The 24,192-nt window shown below is 38.3% G+C and overlaps 1 protein-coding gene across 1 annotated transcript in view; it reads right to left on the minus strand.

Annotated features, from left to right (window-relative positions):
• Positions 1-2,745: 2,745 nt before the first annotated feature.
• LOC136264384 (probable serine/threonine-protein kinase DDB_G0271682) overlaps positions 2,746-24,192 on the minus strand; it is a 30,785-nt gene continuing 9,338 nt past the window's right edge. The window contains exons 3-4 of the mRNA XM_066059115.1: positions 5,022-5,610; positions 2,746-3,987 (exon numbers count right to left, since the gene is read on the minus strand). Of these exons, the coding sequence (XP_065915187.1) occupies positions 2,879-3,987; positions 5,022-5,610 (1,698 nt within the window). The 3' untranslated portion in view covers positions 2,746-2,878. The remainder of the gene's footprint in view (positions 3,988-5,021; positions 5,611-24,192) is intronic.

Genomic DNA, 24,192 nt, shown 5'->3' on the forward strand with positions numbered 1-24,192 from the left:
TAGGTCAAAACAATTTCTCTCCCTTGATAAAGTAGCAGTTACAATCAAAAATTATTTTCAAAATAGGCATGCCATTTTATATTTTCAAAATAGGGAGCATGCATGCCCCTAGACTCGCTAGCTTGATTTACTTAGCACACACAGTTGAGTATCAATAATCTGACTTAAATATCACATCAGATGAATAAAGAGTATAGTGTGCATGACTATGACCTCCGTTGTAGCCCATGAATGGCCTGACCACTCAAAATATCTTTGGAGTAAGTGTGTTGAGTACAAGTAAACTAGTCTAATAATTGAAGCATGGTATACTGTACCATTATTAGTATTACTATCAATTATCTAAGAAAGGGTACACAAAAGGCTTATAGCCTGTACAAGGTGGACCATTAACTAAGCTGGAGCATTACTTATGACAGAAAGCGTAATGATCATGCAGGTAACACTATAGGCAATTGCTTTTCTGTACCTGTTAGCCAAATAAAAAAATAAATAATAAATATATTAAAATGCTCAAAGTCTACTGAAACGGTTTCTTCCATCCAACCAGAGAGTCAACCTGTAAATGCTGTACCACCAAGTGTTTGCAAATCAGTTGAGTCAGAAGCAGACCCTCTCATTCAGGTCATTGTATAAACTTTGCCTCGGCAAATTTTTTTTCCTAGCTATGCCACTGAATGTCTAAAGCAACTAGCATATTAATATAATACATAATGGCACTAAATATCTATACCATTGTCTGTGTAAGAATTTTTTTTTGTCTGAAAATTCATTGTCTGTCAAGTCACTATGCGTGCGAACATGAAGATTGAAATTCTCTAGTAGCTAGAATAGTCAGAAGCTAAAGGTACGTAATAATAATTGTAAAGGCATGCATGGTGACCTGGAGGCAGGATATTATACACAATACAAATATAAACACTGATGAAAGAGAGCCTGTAGCTATGAGTTTACAGGATTAGCTGCTCATAAGGGAGCATGAGTTTTGTATTTTCTTCAAGTGCAGAAATGTTTCTCTGGGTACGATGATTCCAGACAATGCTATACCATAACTCAGTATACAGAAAGAGTATACTCTTTAGACCTACGTAGGCTATATAACTATTGTATATATACATGTAGCTATAAGTAATACAATATGACAATGGACTTAATCGCAGTTTGATGATCCAAATGGCACTGAAAAGCATTCAAATCCATCCAAATATGAGCTTTTGTGTATATGTAAAATAAATGCGTGAACTGCGACCATGTTTCAGATATGCATGTGTTATCACTATAAAGCATCTCTGTCATCATATTCCATGCATTTATGTACATCTGGAAAAAAGTTTATGCATAGGGAAACATCCAGAAATACAGTGATCATTCTAACAAAGCATTTTAGCATTTGCAAAAAAGGTGTCTTTCACACATTTTAGCAAACAAAATTTAACAATTTATTTGATTTCTCCCATATACAGTGATAAATTCTTTTATATTGAAATGTAGCCAATTGCAAACACTGCATGATCACACATGGAAAGTTCCAAGCAACTCAAAGCAATTTTGCCGATGATACAAAGTTATACTCAATTATTGAGACTATTCACAATATTGCTAAGCTTCAACAAGATTTGGATAACTTGCAAGACTGGTCTAGACCATTGCTCCTAAATTTGAATTTTGATAAATGCAAGGTTATGCACAATGGAAAAATGCCACACTCTAACTATCATGTATCTGATACAACTCCACCTGGGGGTTTTTACCAATTTACATGATGTATCTTGTGAGAAAGATCTTGGTGTATGGACTACTAACAAGATGGAATCTAGCCTTCACTGTCAGAAAGCTGTATCAAATGCTAATAGAATTCTCGGTATGGTAAGGAGAACTTTTGCAAGCATGTCTAAGGATCTATTCATGTTTTTGTACAAAACATACGTATGTGGGGCCACATTTAGAATACTGCGTACAGCTGTGGTGCCCTTACCTGACTAAGGACATAGATTTGCTTGAAAAGGTGCAAATGAGAGCTACAAAGCTTGTCAAAGGAATCAGAAGACTTCCATACACAACTATAGATTGAAAAGTTAGGACTATATTCATTGTATTGTTGACGTCAACAAGGGGACCTTATAGAAACATATAAGATTTTGAAAGGATATTACAACATTGAATGGTCACAGTTATTTGTGTTACACCAATTTTAGCCCACCAGAGGACACTCCATGAAGCTCTATAAAAAACAGTCAAGAACAACACTTCGCCATAATTTTTTAACTAAAAGAGTCATTAATTGTTGGAATTCACTTCCTAAATATGTGGTATCAGCATCAAACATTTCTTTATTCAAAAAACAACTAGACTTTTACTGGGAACACGAGTTAGGATATGGATATGAACAAAGGCCTAGTACCTAAACTTATTTTTGCATAGTTTATCCTGTGTTTGTATATCCATAAACAAATAATAAATAATAATGAAGTTTATAAAGTTAAAAAATGGGCCAAATTTTGTGTGGAAAGGTATGTAGCATTCACAAACCTGGTAGCTAACAAATGGCATATTGAAATAAATTCTTACAATAATTGTATCGCTTTAAACAGCACACATGCTTCTAAACAATATCCTTGAAAGCCGCTATAATTATAACAAACCCATTAGCAAATGCAGTTTAAGCACTTCTGTCCAAACCTTATAGCAATCACAGCTACTTTTAGTTTGTAAGAGTAGCAAGTTTGTTTAAGTTATAACGGATGAATAAATGAATAAAAGATTAAGTTTCCAAGAATAAGTTTACAAGTCAGTTAGCTAAGTGAACAGCTTTGTCAATCACACAGTAAATACTTATTACTTATGCATAAAGTCATAACAAACAGCTACAGTATGTGTACTACTTTACATTTGTATTATCAAATCCATTAATCTTTACAAGAACATCATACATTGTAGGTCTGTCACTTGACTGTTGTTTGGTACAATTGCCAACCAGTTGGTAATACTGTGGATGCCGTTGTCGAACTTGTGTTTTAAGGATGTCCAGCATTTGAAATGGATGAGTTTTGGTGAGAGTTTCAATCATGACAATTCCAAAACTGTACACATCCATCTTGGGGGAATGCTTTTTAAAATCACCAACTTCAGGGGCTCCATATGCCATTGCTCCAGGACCTGCCGTGGCAGTTTGTTGTTGTATCTTAGCAGTACCCAAGTCTCCCAGTTTAGCCAGCCACTCACTATTGTAGAGTACCTTCAGTAACACATTGGCACTACTCACATCACGATGGATTACTGGATCTGGTCTGGTGTGTAAGAAATGAAGTGCTTTAGCAACATCACAAAATATTCTGGGTACATGATGGGTTATGTCAGACCCTTGCTCATAAGCTTCTCTCAAGTTCATATCCATCAACTCCATCAAGATGACTGGAGCTCCTTCCAATGTAGCTCCAAAGAAGGTAACAATGTTTTGGTGTTGACACTGAAGTGCAATTTCCATCTCTCGTTGAAACAACTCTTTTGTTTTAGAAGTAGTAATAAGATTATGAAGACACTTGGCAGCAACAATGGTTCCTCGAAATGTAGTCTCATGGACAGTAGCCCAAGCTCCTCTGCCAATTTCTTTCCCGATTGTAAACTGATCATGTGAGACAACCCATAGCCTACTACAGGTAACCATTGACTGTATACCTAACAACTGTTGTTCAGTAAGGGATAGTTTGTTTTGTGTGAACACCAATTGTTTTTTCAAGTCAGCGTTACTAGTCAACAGTCCTTCATAGCTCCTCTGTAGTACATTAAAAGCCATTTGCTGGACTCTGTCTTCTGTTGTTTTAATCATACTACTGACCTGGCCCATTATCCTTGTCTCCATTGTGCTGACATCACATTGCAATCGTTTAACAGCATCTTTGATACTGTTTATTTGGTGATCTTGATAAACTTGTAATTGCTTAACTTGATCTTGCAGATCTGGACAAGGTTGTGTATGGGTTCCATCACCTTTATAAATTAAATACTACATAAGCTAAGGCATTATATTGCGTGCAGCCAACAGGTGCAACAAGTGCTACATCCATTCCCAAGATATAAGTGGCCAAAGTTTCATCTTTTTATAGCAAGTTCACAGTGCTTAGAATTAAATCATTCTCTTTCTTTTTGCATACTTTACAAATATCATTATAAATGCAAACCCTTTATTCAATTTTTTTTGCAACCAGAGAGCATATAAGAGTGAGTTCAGACACCAAGATCGACACTAATCTCATAATGTTAAGGGCAATGATTATATAAAAGTAATAATTTTTTTCCTGTCACAGCTACAAGGCAAACCACTAAAGCAATAACTTTAAATCAATGTGTACATATAGATTAACCATTGAGATGCAAGCCTTTTATGGTTTAGAAGAAATCAAAGTATGTACCAGCTACAGAGTTGCAAAACAAAAATCAGTAGGATCATGGAACCCTAATAGAACAGTCACTAAGGGGTAACAAAAAAATGTTGAAAAAGTTGTCCAGGGGCTCACTTTACTTCTACCTTATAGCTAAAAGAATGTTTCGGATTAAATCCAGTTAAATTAAAATTACTAGATCTAATAATGGAAACTCAAGATTGTTCTAGAACATATTACAACTCAAAAAAATGCATTCTATTAGAGTATTATCATAGTCAAATGAAATATGCAATACAATACAATTAACTACTGTATTTTCACTTTGTCTATAGATAAGAAAAAATGAAAACAAACCCCAAAGCCACTTGGCTTATAAAATACTAAATCCAAACTAAACAGCCAAACAGTAAAAGACAGTGCAACCTTCAAGTGCCTGGGTGAAATAGGTTGTGAAATCAAAGATGGCAGTCCTGCAATGATGTCTCTGCTAATAAACATTATTAATGCACAGTCATTATTAACCATTAACATCACTGCGACCATTTCTTGACTGCCACCTTTGATTTCACAAATTTTCATCCAGGTTTTTGTGGGTTGCACCCCTTTTTTCTACTTTTTAGAGTGGATAAAGATACTTACCATCAAAACCTTGACAATTCCATTGAGGTTCACTGAGTGAATCACCACAACATGAAGGTGTTTGGGAAGAACTATGTTGTAGTTCATTCTGACAAGACTGTTCACTGTGAAATTCTAGGGTTGAATTCTTAGGACTTTCATCAGTGTTACTGACATGGTTATGTAATTCAAAAACTTCATTATCGTCACCATTAACAACAACATCCGTGTTACTATGACCTAAAGCAACATTGGTGGAAACTTTGGTTTCTTTCATTGACTCATCTGCTTCATTTAGTTGTTTTTGTTGCACTTCATCTATACCTGACCAGTCATCAAGTGCTAACTCCTCTTGAGATTTTTGGATTCTCTTCTTCCTATCTGCAAGTTGCTCATACCATTCAAGGATTTTCTTTTGCTGAGCAATATTAATGATTTCAGAGGTGCTGCTGTAGCTTGATGTAGCACTCAGTGGTTTAGTCATGTCGGAAGTTAAGGACAAAATGCTTGCTGGTAAGAATAGTTTGGTATGACTTGCATTACTTACTGTAAAAATGTGCTCCATGCCTGGTACATGGTGTGGAATATCCTTACAAACAACATCCTCATCCTGTAGAAACATGACAGTGCTTAATACACTATGTTTTACTTTGTATACTTTTATCGCACTTCCTTTTCAAATTAATAAATTTTAATTGCACTAACTTTAGAACTTTTTTTTGTTATAACATAGCTATTGTATACACTAGTGGACTGGTTGTGACTGCTTCATTTGAGTATCTCCTTCTCGCTGCTTAACTCAAGTGAGCTTATGCAATAGATCAAGGAGTGTGGTTGTTTTCTACAGCAAAACTGCAGTGAATAGCAGCTGGACTATTAAGGGGCATGGTCACCTAACTGTAATTAGTAAAGGTGTGGTGGTGTATATTGATCACTTAAGGGTATGGTTGCACTGATGTGGTCGTGATTGTTTTACAGTAAGAAAGGTTTAGAGATACGTCAAATTCAGCTAGCTACACATATTACAGTAACTTAAGCACTTAAAAGTTCTTTGGCATCTAATATGGTCCTCTAAAGATAAGGAAAGTGTTGATACAGGATATTAACACCTCAGTATGGTTACTTGCATGAATAAGAAAACAATCATGCAATTGAAGATAAAAAAACAGCAAAGGTAGACACTTGTCAGAACCAGAAAAGGCACATGCCACACATGAGGTTGTTATTGTGGTGCAAAATGGTGGTGGTTGTTGACACTGGTTGTAGGCTGCTTCGTTTGGTCTAGCACTGCGACTATGGTCAGGTAGGCTTAGGCTAGGCTATAGCAGGTATATAGGCAGACTAAAAAATCGTGTTTTGGTGAAATTCTACATTTGCTCTTCACTTCCCTTCTGTAGCTAAATGATTTTTTTGTTTTAATACTGGATTTGATGTTAGATGCATTAAGGCTATTCTGTAAAGGTGATTTTTGCTGCATATGATACTTTTATGATGGTTTGTAACTAGTGGTTAAGCCTGAGTCAAATATGATCAAAATTTTGCCCAACATGCTTTCAGGAATTTCCCAAAATTATGCTCTTCAGTGTTCCCATTATGCTTGCATTATGCTCCTAGGTTAACAACATTTCTTACCCTAATTTTAGTCAGTGAATTCCTTATTAGAGTATTTCATTATGAGACTAAGGAGCTATGTACAATGAATTTGAGTGTTCTATTGCTACCACTGAGTGCTCTATTAGAGAATGTCAATCTATTTTCACAGGATTAAGCTCCATAGTTTGAAATATCCATCTAATATACTAGGCATAGCATTCTAGCCTATTATACTTTATACAGTCTGGTCACCCTGGCAACAATATCTTATAGACAATATTGTGAAAATCCAATGGAGTACTGCTCAATATGTATGTAATGTTTATGATCCCATGTACAGTGTCACATTCTTACTGCAAATCTCTCCTGGGAGCCCCTAGAAGTCCATCGGATGAAAGTCCAGTTACATATGTTTATAAATTGTTTAACAATCTTGCAGAAATTCCATACCATCAACAACTTTACCACCCGCAATAACATCAACATGATGCCATCACTGCTGCAAACTGATTCAGCTGTCCTGTAGAAAAAACCTTTTCAAATATTCCTTCTTCCCAAATGCTGTTCCTACATGGAACAAATTACCCAGCACTGTGATTGACTGCAACTCATCAGTGTACATTTAGATATCTCCCTGTAAAGAGGCATACATGGCAAATGTATCCTCTGGGATTCCTTTGATTTGAGGCATGAAATTGTTACATCTCTGTATAATCTTCACTGACTGAAGTTTCACAAAAATAATACAGGTTTTTGCTATTGAATTCAGCAACTTTGCAATTGAATTCGTCCTGTTTGCTACTGAGTTCGTCGCTTTTGCAATTGAATTCATCCCGTTTGCAATTGAATTCGTCAGTTTTGCAGCTGAATTTGTCCCGTTTGCAATTGAATTCATCGATTTTGCAATAAAATTCGTCGCTTTTGCTGTTAAATTCATCCATAACAAGAATGGCAGCTGGAGAAAACACGAAAACAGGATGTAGCAGCTGCTACAAGAACTTGTTCAAGTACAACAGTAGTAAACAACTCTTTATAAGGCAATAATTCTTCCTCTACAGCTTATCAGCAACATTCCAAACTCTACTATGCCATTCGCGATGGGTGTGGTCACTCGCGAGCAAGCTAATTAACTTGTCACATAGCTATCAGCTTCGCATACTACCAGCTTCAATTACCTTCTAGTGTCTCAAGTGTAACTCTCCATGGCGTAAATAATTCGTCTCTTAATGAACAGTTGGTTTCTTGGAGACGCTTTGTTTGTGACGAATTGTAATGCAAATGCAACGAATTCTATTGCAAAACCGACGAATTCAATTGCAAAGGCGACGAATTCAATTGCAAAAACCTGTAATAAATAATAATAATTGCAATATGTTTGCATATTTGACGCTGGTCAGTGATTAATCTAGGCTTTCTCTTTTTGGGAGAGGAGGAGGAATTTGGAGTATGATCAGGTGATAGCCTATATGATAGCTAGCTAGCTGGCTACAGTTAGCAACTAGATAAGACAGTTGAAATATCTGCCAGAGTAGTTAGTCTTATATCACACAGTATTATGCCAGCAGGATCTAAAAGGAGGGCTATTTGTGGCCAAAATGCTAGTTGTAAATGCCTTTTCACTTGCGTGATTTGGCTAGTTGTAAAAGTCAAGCATGCTGCACCACAGAAAAGAATAAAGTCAAAATTACATCAAGACACACGGTAGTGTGTCGTGCGGCCCAAGAAGTCGGCGCGCAACCCCGTGAGTATATTGACAGGAAGAAAGAAAACGTAATTTTCGCACCTCCGTAGCTCTGTGCTGCCTTGATGAAACAAGACGAATTTTGCTGTGTACATTCCCTCCAACTTCAGTACTCCACATTCCAAATTTGAGCGAAATCGCTTCAGGCATTCCTGAGATATGCGACTTCAAAAATTGGCTTAGTTTCTTCGTTTTTTTTCTTCTTCTTATTTTTCTTCCTCTTTTCGCACACTTACAAAAACTGCTATAAAACGCGAACGCGTTATCCGATTGCCTTGAAATTTGGCACACAGAAGGAGGGTATAAAGGCGCATCTCGGTACCAACTTTGGCTGGAATACCATAAACAGGCAAAGAGTTATGAGCGATTATGCACGAAAAATAACACCAATATGTTGTCACGCCTACAGGGTAAACCGCGTATGGGAAGAAGCTGAAAATCGGTGGGTGAATAGGTTAACTATTGAACCTCAAACCTTTTGTGGTTTGAAAGAAATCGAGCTAAAAACCAGGAAGATACAACAACAAAACCAACAGTGTGTAACAATTACGCAACCGAGATTAGCTAATATAAAAAGAATACTTGCCACGCCTACCAGATAAACCGCTTGGGGTAATGCTTTGAAATTCACTGTACAGATAGAGTAATCATCTTAGAAAGGCTCTTCAATGGTGTAGAAGAATCAGACTTAAAGCCACGGAGTTATAACACGAAATCCAACTTGGTGTAGCAAGTGCGAGATCGAGATACTCTAATAGAGCAGTCATCCTAATAGAGCAGTCACCCTGAACAGAATTCAAGAGATCAGTTAGAAATAAGTAACCTGTATAGAGATCAGCTACAAACAAATCACCCTGTAGAGAGTTCAGCTACAAACAATTCACCCTGTTCAGACATCAGTTAGAAGAAGTTTTCTTGTAGAGAGTTCAGTTACAAACAAATCACCCTGTTGAAAGATCGGATAGAAGATGTCACCTTGTAGATAGTTCAGATACAAAGAAACCACCATGTAGAGAATTCAGCTATAAACTAGTGACCCTGTAGATGTATCAGCTAGAAGAAGTTACCTTGTAGAGAGTTCAGCTACAAAGAAACCATTCTGTAAAGAGCTCAGCTGCAAACAAATCACCTAAAGTATACAGAATTCAGCTACAAACAAATCACCCTGTAGAGAGATCAGCTAGAAGAAGTTACCTTGTAGATAGTTCAGCTACAAACAAATCATCCTGTAGAGAGATCAGCTAGAAGAAGTTACCTTGTAGATAGTTCAGCTACAAACAATTCACCCTGTAGAGAGCTCAGTTAAAAGAGGTTTCTTTGTAGAGAGTTCAGCTACAAACAAATCACCCTGTAGAGAGATCAGTTAGAAGAAGTTACCTTGTAGATCATTCAGCTACAAACAATTCACCCTGTAAAGAGATCAGCTAGAAGAAGTTACCTTGTAGAGAGTTCAGCTACAAAGAAACCATCATCTAGAGAATTCAGCCGCACGTGTAGAGAGTTCAGCTACAAACAAATCTCCCTGTAGAGAGATCAGCTAGAAGAAATCACCTTGTAGAGAGTTCAGCTTCAAAGAAACAATCATGTGAGAGTTCAGCTACAAACAAATCACCCTGTAGAAAGATCAGCTAGAAGAAATCACCTTGTAGAGAGTTCAGCTTCAAAGAAACAATCATGTGAGAGTTCAGCTACAAACAAATCACCCTGTAGAAAGATCAGCTATAGAAGAAATCACCTTGTAGACAGTTCAGCTACAAAGAAACCATCATGTAGAGAGTTCAGCTACAAACAAATCGCCCTGTAGAGAGATCAGCTAGAAGAAATTACCTTGTAGAGAGTTCAGCTACAAAGAAACCATCATGTAGAGAGTTCAGCTGTAAACAAGTCACCTGTAGAGAGTTAAGCTACAAACAAATCTCCCTGTAGAGAGATCAGCTAGAAGAAGTCACCTTGTAGAGAGTTCTGCTACAAACAAATCACCCTGTAGAAAGATCAGCTAGAAGAAATCACCTTGTAGAGAGTTCAGCTTCAAAGAAACAATCATGTGAGAGTTCAGCTACAAACAAATCACCCTGTGAAGAGATCAGCTAGAAAAAGTTACCTTGTAGAGAGTTCAGCTACAAAGAAACCATCATGTAGAGAGTTCAGCTACAAACAATTCACCCTGTAGAAAGATCAGCTATAGAAGAAATCACCTTGTAGAGAGTTCAGCTACAAAGAAACCATCATGTAGAGAGTTCAGCTGCAAACAAATCACCTGTAGAGAGTTAAGCTACAAACAAATCTCCCTGTAGAGAGATCAGCTAGAAGAAGTCACCTTGCAGGGAGTTCAGTTACAAAGAAACCACCATGTAGAGAGTTCAGCTGCAAACAAATCACCTGTAGAGAGTTCAGCTAGAAACAAGTCACCCTGTAGAGAGATCAGCTAGAAACAAGTCACCTTGTAGAGAGTTCAGCTAGAAGAAGTCACATTGTAAAGAGTTCAGCTACAAAGAAACTGCCATGTAGAGAGTTCCGCTGCAAACAAATCACCCTGTAGAGAACTCAACTACAAACAAATCACCCTGTAGAAAGATTAGCTAGAAGAAGTTACCTTATAGGGAGTTCAGCTACAAACAGATCACCCTGTAGAGAGTTCAGCTACAAACAAATCACCCTGTAGAGAGTTCAGTTACAAAGAAACCACCATGTAGAGAGTTCAGCTGCAAAAAATCAATCACTCTGTAGAGAGTTCAGCTAGATGAATTCACCTTGTAGAGAGTTCAGCTGCAAATAAATCACCCTGTAGAAAGTTCAGCTATGAACAGATCACCCTGTAGAGAGATCAGCTAGAAATAAGTCACCCTGTAGAGAGTTCAACTAGAAGAAATTACCTTGTAGAGCGTTCAGCTACAAAGAAACCACCATTTAGAGAGTTCAGCTGCAAAAAAATCAATCACTCTGTAGAGAGTTCAGCTAGAAGAATTCACCTTGTAGAGAGTTCAGCTGCAAATAAATCACCCTGTAGAGAATTCAGCTACAAACAAATCACCCTGTAGAAAGATCAGCTAGAAGAAGTTACCTTGTAGAGAGTTCAGCTACCAAGAAACCACCATGTAGAGAGTTCAGCTGCAAACAAATCACCTGTAGAGAGTTCAGCTAGAAAAAAGTCACCCTGTAGAGAGATCAGCTAAAAACAAGTCACCCTGTAGAGAGTTCAGCTAGAAGAAGTCACATTGTAGAGAGTTCAGCTACAAAGAAACTACCACGTAGAGAGTTCAGCTGCAAATAAATCACCCTGTAGAGAATTCAGCTACAAACAAATCACCCTGTAGAAAGATCAGCTAGAAGAAGTTACCTTGTAGAGAGTTCAGCTACCAAGAAACCACCATGTAGAGAGTTCAGCTGCAAACAAATCACCTGTAGAGAGTTCAGCTAGAAAAAAGTCACCCTGTAGAGAGATCAGCTAAAAACAAGTCACCCTGTAGAGAGTTCAGCTAGAAGAAGTCACATTGTAGAGAGTTCAGCTACAAAGAAACTACCACGTAGAGAGTTCAGCTGCAAACAAATCACCCTGTAGAGAACTCAGCTACAAATAAATCGCCTTGTAGAAAGATCAGCTAGAAGAAGTTACCTTGTAGGGATTTCAGCTACAAACAAATCACCCTGTAGAGAGTTCAGCTACAAAGAAATCATCATGTAGAGAGTTCAGCTGCAAACAAATCATCCTGTAGAGAGTTCAGCTAGAAGAAATCACCTTTTAGAGAGTTCAGCTACAAAGCTACCACCATGCAAAGAGTTCAGATGCAAAAAAAATCAATCACCCTGTAGAAAGATCAGCTAGAAGAAGTTACCTTATAGAGAGTTAAGCTACAAAGAAACCACCATGTAGAGAGTTCAGCTGCAAACAAATCACCTGTAGAGAGTTCAGCTAGAAACAAGTCACCCTGTAGAGAGTTCAGCTAGAAGAAGTCCCATTGTAGAGAGTTCAGCTACAAAGAAACTACCACGTAGAGAGTTCAGCTGCAAACAAATCACCCTGTAGAGAACTCAGCTACAAACAAATATGCAGTGTAAAAAGATCAGCTAGAAGAAGTTACCATGTAGAGAGTTCAGCTACAAAGAAACCATCATCTAGAGAATTCAGCCGCACGTGTAGAGAGTTCAGCTACAAACAAATCTCCCTGTAGAGAGATCAGCTAGAAGAAATCACCTTGTAGAGAGTTCAGCTTCAAAGAAACAATCATGTGAGAGTTCAGCTACAAACAAATCACCCTGTAGAAAGATCAGCTAGAAGAAATCACCTTGTAGAGAGTTCAGCTTCAAAGAAACAATCATGTGAGAGTTCAGCTACAAACAAATCACCCTGTAGAAAGATCAGCTATAGAAGAAATCACCTTGTAGACAGTTCAGCTACAAAGAAACCATCATGTAGAGAGTTCAGCTACAAACAAATCGCCCTGTAGAGAGATCAGCTAGAAGAAATTACCTTGTAGAGAGTTCAGCTACAAAGAAACCATCATGTAGAGAGTTCAGCTGTAAACAAGTCACCTGTAGAGAGTTAAGCTACAAACAAATCTCCCTGTAGAGAGATCAGCTAGAAGAAGTCACCTTGTAGAGAGTTCTGCTACAAACAAATCACCCTGTAGAAAGATCAGCTAGAAGAAATCACCTTGTAGAGAGTTCAGCTTCAAAGAAACAATCATGTGAGAGTTCAGCTACAAACAAATCACCCTGTGAAGAGATCAGCTAGAAAAAGTTACCTTGTAGAGAGTTCAGCTACAAAGAAACCATCATGTAGAGAGTTCAGCTACAAACAATTCACCCTGTAGAAAGATCAGCTATAGAAGAAATCACCTTGTAGAGAGTTCAGCTACAAAGAAACCATCATGTAGAGAGTTCAGCTGCAAACAAATCACCTGTAGAGAGTTAAGCTACAAACAAATCTCCCTGTAGAGAGATCAGCTAGAAGAAGTCACCTTGCAGGGAGTTCAGTTACAAAGAAACCACCATGTAGAGAGTTCAGCTGCAAACAAATCACCTGTAGAGAGTTCAGCTAGAAACAAGTCACCCTGTAGAGAGATCAGCTAGAAACAAGTCACCTTGTAGAGAGTTCAGCTAGAAGAAGTCACATTGTAAAGAGTTCAGCTACAAAGAAACTGCCATGTAGAGAGTTCCGCTGCAAACAAATCACCCTGTAGAGAACTCAACTACAAACAAATCACCCTGTAGAAAGATTAGCTAGAAGAAGTTACCTTATAGGGAGTTCAGCTACAAACAGATCACCCTGTAGAGAGTTCAGCTACAAACAAATCACCCTGTAGAGAGTTCAGTTACAAAGAAACCACCATGTAGAGAGTTCAGCTGCAAAAAATCAATCACTCTGTAGAGAGTTCAGCTAGATGAATTCACCTTGTAGAGAGTTCAGCTGCAAATAAATCACCCTGTAGAAAGTTCAGCTATGAACAGATCACCCTGTAGAGAGATCAGCTAGAAATAAGTCACCCTGTAGAGAGTTCAACTAGAAGAAATTACCTTGTAGAGCGTTCAGCTACAAAGAAACCACCATTTAGAGAGTTCAGCTGCAAAAAAATCAATCACTCTGTAGAGAGTTCAGCTAGAAGAATTCACCTTGTAGAGAGTTCAGCTGCAAATAAATCACCCTGTAGAGAATTCAGCTACAAACAAATCACCCTGTAGAAAGATCAGCTAGAAGAAGTTACCTTGTAGAGAGTTCAGCTACCAAGAAACCACCATGTAGAGAGTTCAGCTGCAAACAAATCACCTGTAGAGAGTTCAGCTAGAAAAAAGTCACCCTGTAGAGAGATCAGCTAAAAACAAGTCACCCTGTAGAGAGTTCAGCTAGAAGAAGTCACATTGTAGAGAGTTCAGCTACAAAGAAACTACCACGTAGAGAGTTCAGCTGCAAATAAATCACCCTGTAGAGAATTCAGCTACAAACAAATCACCCTGTAGAAAGATCAGCTAGAAGAAGTTACCTTGTAGAGAGTTCAGCTACCAAGAAACCACCATGTAGAGAGTTCAGCTGCAAACAAATCACCTGTAGAGAGTTCAGCTAGAAAAAAGTCACCCTGTAGAGAGATCAGCTAAAAACAAGTCACCCTGTAGAGAGTTCAGCTAGAAGAAGTCACATTGTAGAGAGTTCAGCTACAAAGAAACTACCACGTAGAGAGTTCAGCTGCAAACAAATCACCCTGTAGAGAACTCAGCTACAAATAAATCGCCTTGTAGAAAGATCAGCTAGAAGAAGTTACCTTGTAGGGATTTCAGCTACAAACAAATCACCCTGTAGAGAGTTCAGCTACAAAGAAATCATCATGTAGAGAGTTCAGCTGCAAACAAATCATCCTGTAGAGAGTTCAGCTAGAAGAAATCACCTTTTAGAGAGTTCAGCTACAAAGCTACCACCATGCAAAGAGTTCAGATGCAAAAAAAATCAATCACCCTGTAGAAAGATCAGCTAGAAGAAGTTACCTTATAGAGAGTTAAGCTACAAAGAAACCACCATGTAGAGAGTTCAGCTGCAAACAAATCACCTGTAGAGAGTTCAGCTAGAAACAAGTCACCCTGTAGAGAGTTCAGCTAGAAGAAGTCCCATTGTAGAGAGTTCAGCTACAAAGAAACTACCACGTAGAGAGTTCAGCTGCAAACAAATCACCCTGTAGAGAACTCAGCTACAAACAAATATGCAGTGTAAAAAGATCAGCTAGAAGAAGTTACCATGTAGAGAGTTCAGCTACAAAGAAACCATCATCTAGAGAATTCAGCCGCACGTGTAGAGAGTTCAGCTACAAACAAATCTCCCTGTAGAGAGATCAGCTAGAAGAAATCACCTTGTAGAGAGTTCAGCTTCAAAGAAACAATCATGTGAGAGTTCAGCTACAAACAAATCACCCTGTAGAAAGATCAGCTAGAAGAAATCACCTTGTAGAGAGTTCAGCTTCAAAGAAACAATCATGTGAGAGTTCAGCTACAAACAAATCACCCTGTAGAAAGATCAGCTATAGAAGAAATCACCTTGTAGACAGTTCAGCTACAAAGAAACCATCATGTAGAGAGTTCAGCTACAAACAAATCGCCCTGTAGAGAGATCAGCTAGAAGAAGTCCCATTGTAGAGAGTTCAGCTACAAAGAAACTACCACGTAGAGAGTTCAGCTGCAAACAAATCACCCTGTAGAGAACTCAGCTACAAACAAATATGCAGTGTAAAAAGATCAGCTAGAAGAAGTTACCATGTAGAGAGTTCAGCTACAAAGAAACCATCATCTAGAGAATTCAGCCGCACGTGTAGAGAGTTCAGCTACAAACAAATCTCCCTGTAGAGAGATCAGCTAGAAGAAATCACCTTGTAGAGAGTTCAGCTTCAAAGAAACAATCATGTGAGAGTTCAGCTACAAACAAATCACCCTGTAGAAAGATCAGCTAGAAGAAATCACCTTGTAGAGAGTTCAGCTTCAAAGAAACAATCATGTGAGAGTTCAGCTACAAACAAATCACCCTGTAGAAAGATCAGCTATAGAAGAAATCACCTTGTAGACAGTTCAGCTACAAAGAAACCATCATGTAGAGAGTTCAGCTACAAACAAATCGCCCTGTAGAGAGTTCAGCTAGAAGAAGTCCCATTGTAGAGAGTTCAGCTACAAAGAAACTACCACGTAGAGAGTTCAGCTGCAAACAAATCACCCTGTAGAGAACTCAGCTACAAACAAATATGCAGTGTAAAAAGATCAGCTAGAAGAAGTTACCATGTAGAGAGTTCAGCTACAAAGAAACCATCATCTAGAGAATTCAGCCGCACGTGTAGAGAGTTCAGCTACAAACAAATCTCAGCTGCAAACAAATCACCTGTAGAGAGTTCAGCTAGAAACAAGTCACCCTGTAGAGAGTTCAGCTAGAAGAAGTCCCATTGTAGAGAGTTCAGCTACAAAGAAACTACCACGTAGAGAGTTCAGCTGCAAACAAATCACCCTGTAGAGAACTCAGCTACAAACAAATATGCAGTGTAAAAAGATCAGCTAGAAGAAGTTACCATGTAGAGAGTTCAGCTACAAAGAAACCATCATCTAGAGAATTCAGCCGCACGTGTAGAGAGTTAAGCTACAAACAAATCTCCCTGTAGAGAGATCAGCTAGAAGAAGTCACCTTGCAGGGTGTTCAGTTACAAAAAAACCACTATGTAGAGAGTTCAGCTGCAAACAAATCACCTGTAGAGAGTTCAGTTAAAAACAAGTCACCATGTAGAGAGTTCAGCTAGAAGAAGTCACATTGTAGAGAGTTCAGCTACAAAGAAACTACCACGTAGAGAGTTCAGCTGCAAACAAATCACCCTGTAGAGAACTCAGCTACAAACAAATTGCCCTGTAGAAAGATCAGTTAGAAGAAGTTACCTTGTAGAGAGTTCAGCTACAACGAAACCACCATGTAGAGAATTCAGCTGCACACATATCACCTGTAGAGAGTTAAGCTACAAACAAATCTCCCTGTAGAGAGATCAGCTAGAAGATGTCACCTTGCAGGGAGTTCGATTCAGTTACAAAGAAACCACCATGTAGAGAGTTCAGCTGCAAACAAATCACCTGTAGAGAGTTCAGCTAGAAACAAGTCACCTTGTAGAGAGTTAAGCAAGAAGAAGTCACATTGTAGAGAGTTCGGCTACAAAGAAACTACCATGTAGAGAGTTCAGCTGCAAACAAATCACCCTGTAGAGAACTCAGCTACAAACAAATTGCCCTGTAGAAAGATCAGTTAGAAGAAGTTACCTTGTAGAGAGTTCAGCTACAACGAAACCACCATGTAGAGAATTCAGCTGCACACATATCACCTGTAGAGAGTTAAGCTACAAACAAATCTCCCTGTAGAGAGATCAGCTAGAAGATGTCACCTTGCAGGGAGTTCGATTCAGTTACAAAGAAACCACCATGTAGAGAGTTCAGCTGCAAACAAATCACCTGTAGAGAGTTCAGCTAGAAACAAGTCACCTTGTAGAGAGTTAAGCAAGAAGAAGTCACATTGTAGAGAGTTCGGCTACAAAGAAACTACCATGTAGAGAGTTCAGCTGCAAACAAATCACCCTGTAGAGAACTCAGCTACAAACAAATCGCCCTGTGGAAAGATTAGCTAGAAAATTTACCTTATAGGAAGTTCAGCTACGAACAGATCACCCTGTAGAGAGTTCAGCTACAAACAAATCACCCTGTAGAGAGTTCAGTTACAAAGAAACCACCATGTAGAGAGTTCAGCTGCAAAAAAATCAATCACTCTGTAGAGGATTCAGCTAGAAGAATTCACTTTGTAGAGAGTTCAGCTGCAAATAAATCACCCTGTAGAGAATTCAGCTACAAACAAATCACCCTGTAGAAAGATCAGCTAGAATAAGTTACCTTGTAGAGAGTTCAGCTACCAAGAAATCACCTGTAGAGAGTTCAGCTAGAACAAAAGTCACCCTGTAGAGAGATCAGCTAAAAACAAGTCACCCTGTAGAGAGTTTAGCTAGAGGAAGTCACATTGTAGAGAGTTCAGCTACAAAGAAACCACCACGTAGAGAGTTCAGCTGCAAACAAATCACCCTGTAGAGAACTCAGCTATAAATAAATCGCCCTGTAGAAAGATCAGCTAGAAGAAGTTACCTTGTAGGGATTTCAGCTACAAACAAATCACCCTGTAGAGAGTTCAGCTACAAAGAAATCATCATGTAGAGAGTTCAGCTGCAAACAAATCATCCTGTAGAGAGTTCAGCTAGAAGAAATCACCTTTTAGAGAGTTCAGCTACAAAAAGATCACCCTGTAGAGAGTTCAGCTAGAAGAAGTCACCTTTTAGAGAGTTCAGCTACAAAGAAACCACCATGTAGAGAGTTCAGCTGCAAACAAATCACCTGTAGAGAGTTCAGCTAGAAACAAGTCACCCTGTAGAGAGTTCAGCTAGAAGAAGTCACATTGTAGAGAGTTCAGCTACAATGAAACTCCCATGTAGAGAGTTCAGCTGCAAACAAATCACCCTGTAGAGAACTCAGCTACAAACAAATATGCAGTGTAAAAAGATCAGCTAGAAGAAGTTACCTTGTAGAGAGTTCAGCTACAACGAAACCACCATGTAGAGAGTTCAGCTACAAACAAATCACCCTGTAGAGAACTCAGCTACAAACAAATATGCAGTGTAAAAAGATCAGCTAGAAGAAGTTACCTTTTAGAGAGTTCAGCTACAAAGAAACCATTCTGTAAAGAGCTCAGTTGTAAACAAATCACCTGTACAGAATTCAGCTACAAACACATCACCCTGTAGAGAGATCAGCTAGAAGAATTTACCTTGTAGATCGTTCAGCTACAAACAATTCACCCTGTAGAGAGAGCAATTAGAAGAAGTCACCTTGTAGAGTGTTCAGTTACAAAGAAACCACCATGGAAATTTCTGTAATCAATATTATGTATTACATATATAATTTGTACATTTACTGATAAAATATTTAAAGTACATCTACTTCATCTTTTCTTCTTCCTGTAGTAAAGAAAAAAAACATAGGTTAAAAAAGTCCCAAAGCTGGCCATAGGCCAGCTTTGGGGTATACAAATACAAAAAGAAATAAAATCTAATCCAAAACAGCCAAGCTGTAAAAAAAGTGTGCGGCCCTCAGAAAGGCCATGGTGAAAAAAGATGTGAAATCCAAGGTGGCGGCCAAGAAATGGCTGTGATGGTAGGTTAATGGTAAAAATTTTAATAACGACAATTCAGGCAAATTTTGTGCTAAGACCAAATTCACCTGAATTGTCGTTATTAAAATTTTTACCATTAACCTACCATCACAGCCATTTCTTGGCCGCCACCTTGGATTTCACATCTTTTTTCACCATGGCCTTTCTGAGGGCCGCACACTTTTTTTACAGCTTGGCTGTTTTGGATTAGATAATATAATCATGAACCACAATAGTGGATTCATAATAGGGATCGCCTAAGTTTATTTTGCAAAAACTCTAATAGAACGCATGCCTAAAAACCACCTTGGAAAGTATCCTCCAACTCAAACCACCCTCTGGTGGTTATTTGCAATGAGTATTGGTCCACTAGTAAGTATCAAGTGAAAAGGAAACAGTATGTGTATTTGGGACAAAACTGAAATACGCCGTTTTGTTCATCTTCATATTATTATTTTCATATTATTTTGTTTCACTGACTCATGTACAGCAAAAGTTATTCACTTTTTCGCGCTGAAAACTATAGAGTAACTCACCTAATATCAGACGGGCTCCAAAATTGGACGCGATTACTCAAACTACAACAGGAATTTTCAAACAACTTGTATGTCTTTAGATAGTTCAAGGCTGTGGGACTTTGCACACCAAGTATCACCTTCCTCGGCTTCTTTGTCTGATGGCAGCAGACCTGCAAATTCATTTCCGATTAATAATATATGTATAATCCGGAAAAAAGGTCGATTCACGGACACCCAGAGTTTACAAATTACACTTACATTTAATCAACGGTTTTATATCTTTGCCTTGAACAGCAACTCATCTACTTTCTAAATATCCCCAGTTTATTTAATCAAATCCTTTAAATCACGAATTACAGATCAAATAAAAAGAGACATCACTAGAGTAAAAATCGCACCATAAATTTAAGTGTATGTAAGTATACGGTGTTTGTAAAAATATACGGTGCACATTTCCCGTAAACTTATCTCAAACAACATATACTTAATCAAGTTTCTGTATACTTAAATTTATGGTGCGATTATTACTCCAGTAACGTCTCATTTCATTTGATTTGTAATTTGTGATTTAAAGGATTAGATTAAATAAACTGGGGATATTTAGAAAGTAGATGAGTTACTCTATAAGTTAAAGATATAAAACATTTAATTAAATGTAAGTGTGATTTGTAAACTGTGGGTGTCCGTGAATCGACCTTCAGTTTTTCCGGATCATACATATTAATTGGAAATGAATTTGCAGGTCTGCTGCCACTAGACAAAGAAGTCGAGGAAGCTGATACTTGGTGTGCAAAGTCCCATAGCCTTGAACTATCTAAAGACATACAAGTGGTTTGAAAATTCCTGTTGTAGCTCAAGTAATCGCGTCCGATTTTGGAACCCGTCCGATATTAGAGTTACTCTATAGCCATTCTTACTGAGTCCTTCCGCGTGTCCATGACCTATTAATAAGCCCGTATTCCACAGATCGCCAACCACCCTATACCTCGCCCTATACCCCAAAATTTTTCTAAGTTCTCTTCACATTATACTATCTAATCCAAAACAGCCAAGCTGTAAAAAAAGTGTGCGGCCCTCAGAAAGGCTATGGTGAAAAAAGAAGTGAAATCCAAGGTGGCGGCCAAGAAATGGCTGTGATGGTAGGTTAATTGTAAAAATTTTAATAATGACAATTCAGGTAAATTTTGTGAAGCAGCACAAAAATTCACCTGAATTGTCGTTATTAAAATTTTTACCATTAACCTACCATCACAGCCATTTCTTGGCCGCCACCTTGGATTTCACTTCTTTTTTCACCATAGCCTTTCTGAGGGCCGCACACTTTTTTTACAGCTTGGCTGTTTTGGATTAGATTTCATTTCTTTTTGTATTTGTATACCCCAAAGCCGGCCTATGGCCAGCTTTGAGACTTTTTAACCTATGTTTTTTTTCTTTACTACAGGAAGAAGAAAAGATGAAGTAGATGTACTTTAAATATTTTATCAGTAAATGTACAAATTATATATATGTGACCGGATTTGCGAAAAGGGGTCTTCCACACACATCCAATTTACGAACTTTGGCAGTTCATAATGTCAGATAGGAAAATAGTATTGCCTTGAAATGTGGACAGTGATGAGTAACAACATAGGTTAATACATGAACACAATTTCAGGTTAGTATCTTCTTTGAGCACAAAGGTATGGTCATTCAAGTTCATAGAATTGGATGTGTGTGGAAGACCCTTTTTCGCAAATCCGGTCACATATAATACATATGTGACCGGATTTGCGAAAAGGGGCCTTCCACACAATCAATTTGCCAACTTTGACAATTGATAACTTCAGATTGGAAAGAGCTATTGCCTTGAAATTTGGGCAGTGGTGATTTCTGTGCAGCTGAACTCTCTACATGATGGTTTCTTTGTAGCTGAACTCTCTACAAGGTAATTTCTTCTAGCTGATCTCTCTACAGGGAGATTTGTTTGTAGCTGAACTATCTACAAGGTAACTTCTTCTAGCTGATCTCTCTACAGGGTGATTTGTTTGTAGCTGAATTCTGTACAGGTGATTTGTTTGCAGCTGAGCTCCTTACGGATTCTTTGTAGCTGAACTCTCTACAAAGTAACTTCTTCTAACTGATCTTTCTACAGGGTGATTTGTTTGTAGCTGAACTATCTACAAGGTAATTTCTTCTAGCTGATCTCTCTACAGGCTGATTTGTTTGAAGCTGAATTCTGTACAGGTGATTTGTTTGCAGCTGAGCTCTTTACAGAATGGTTTCTTTGTAGCTGAACTCTCTACAAGGTAATTTCTTCTAGCTGATATCTCTACAGGGTGATTTGTTTGTAGCTGAATTCTGTACAGGTGATTTGTTTACAGCTGAGCTCCTTACGGATTCTTTGTAGCTGAACTCTCTACAAAGTAACTTCTTCTAACTGATCTTTCTACAGGGTGATTTGTTTGTAGCTGAACTATCTACAAGGTAATTTCTTCTAGCTGATCTCTCTACAGGCTGATTTGTTTGTAGCTGAATTTTGTACAGGTGATTTGTTTGCAGCTGAGCTCTTTACAGAATGGTTTCTTTGTAGCTGAACTCTCTACAAGGTAACTTTTCTAGCTGATGTCTCTACAAGGTGACTAGTTTGTAGCTGAACTCTCTACATGGTGGTTTCTTTGTAACTGAACTTTCTACAAGGTGACTTCTTCTAGCTGATCTTTCTACAGGGTGATTTGTTTGTAGCTGAACTCTCTACAAGGTAACTTCTTCTAGCTGATCTCTCTACAGGGAGATTTGTTTGTAGCTGAACTATCTACAGGTGATTTATTTGAAGCTGAACTCTCTAAATGATGGTTTCTTTGTAGCTGAACTCTCTACAAGTAAACTTCTTCTAGCTAATCTCTCTACATGGTGATTTGTTTGTAGCTGAATTCTGTATAGGTGATTTGTTTGCAGCTGAGCTCTTTAAATAATGGTTTCTTTGTAGCTGAACTCTCTCAAGGTAACTTCTTCTAGCTGATGTCTTTACAGGATCACTAGTTCGTAGTTGAATTCTCTACATGGTGGTTTCTTTGTAACTGAACTCTCTACAAGGTAACTTTTTCTAGCTCATCTTTCTACAGGGTGATTTATTTGTAGCTGAATTCTGTACAGGCGATTTGTTTGCAGCTGAGCTCTTTAAAGAATGGTTTCTTTGTAGCTGAACTCTCTACAAGGTAACTTCTTCTAGCTGATGTCTCTACAAAGTCACTAGTTTGTAGCTGAGCTCTCTACATGGTGGTTTCTTTGTAACTGAACTCTCTACAAGGTGACCTCTTCTAGCTGATCTTTCTACAGGGTGATTTGTTTGAAGCTGAACTCTCTACAAGGTAACTTCTTCTAGCTGATCTCTCTACAGGGAGATCTGTTTGTAGCTGAACTCTCTACATGATGGTTTCTTTGTAGCTGAACTCTCTACAAGGTAACTTCTTCTAGCCAATCTCTCTAAAGGGAGATTTGTTTGTAGCTGAACTCTCTACATGATGGTTTCTTTGTAGCTGAACTCTCTACAAGGTAACTTCTTCTATAGCTGATCTCTCTACAGGGAGATTTGTTTGTAGCTGAACTCTCTACATGATGGTTTCTTTGTAGCTGAACTCTCTACAAGGTAACTTCTTCTAGCTAATCTCTCTACAGGGAGATTTGTTTGTAGCTGAACTCTCTACATGATGGTTTCTTTGTAGCTGAACTCTCTACAAGGTAACTTCTTCTAGCTGATCTCTCTACAGGGAGATTTGTTTGTAGCTGAACTCTCTACATGATGGTTTCTTTGTAGCTGAACTCTCTGCAAGGTAACTTCTTCTATTGATCTCTCCACAGGGCGAATTGTTTGTAGCTGAACTCTCTACATGGTGGTTTCTTTGTAGCTGAACTCTACAAGGTGATTTTTTCTAGCTGAACTATCCCTTTCCATAGTTGCATGAACTCCCTACAAGGTAACTTCTTCTAGCTGATCTCTCTACAGGGTGACTTGTGTGTAGCTGATCACTATACAGGTTTCTTGTTTCTAGCTGATCTCTTGAATTCTCTTCAGGGTGACTGCTCTATTAGGATGACTGCTCTATTAGAGTATCTCGATCTCGCACTTGCTGCACCAAGTTGGATTTCGTGTTATAACTCCGTGGCTTTAAGTCTGATTCTTCTACACCATTGATGAGCCTTTCTAAGATGATTACTCCATCTGTACAACCATTTTCAAAGCATTACCCCAAGCGATTTATCTGGTAGGCGTGGCAAGCAGTCGTTTTTTTTATTAGCTAATCTCGATTGCGTAATTGTTACACACTGTTGGTTTTTTCGTTGTATCTTCCTGTTTTTTAGCTCGATTTCTTTCAAACCACAAAAGGTTTGAGGTTCAATAGTTAACCTATTCACCCACCGATTTTCAGCTTCTTCCCATACGCGGTTTACCCTGTAGGCGTGACAACATATTGGTGTTAATTTTCGTGAATAAACGCTCATAACTCTTTGCCTGTTTATCGTATTCCAGCCAAAGTTGGTACCGAGATGCGCCTTTATATCCCCTTTCTGTGTGCCAAATTGCAAGGCAATCGGATATGGCGTTCGAGTTTTATAGCAGTTTTTGTAAGTGTGCGACAAGAAAAAGAAAAATAAGAAGAAAAAAAACAAAACGAA

This window comes from Dysidea avara, chromosome 8 (genome assembly GCF_963678975.1).
Source record: "Dysidea avara chromosome 8, odDysAvar1.4, whole genome shotgun sequence".
In the NCBI taxonomy this organism is placed as follows: domain Eukaryota; kingdom Metazoa; phylum Porifera; class Demospongiae; order Dictyoceratida; family Dysideidae; genus Dysidea; species Dysidea avara.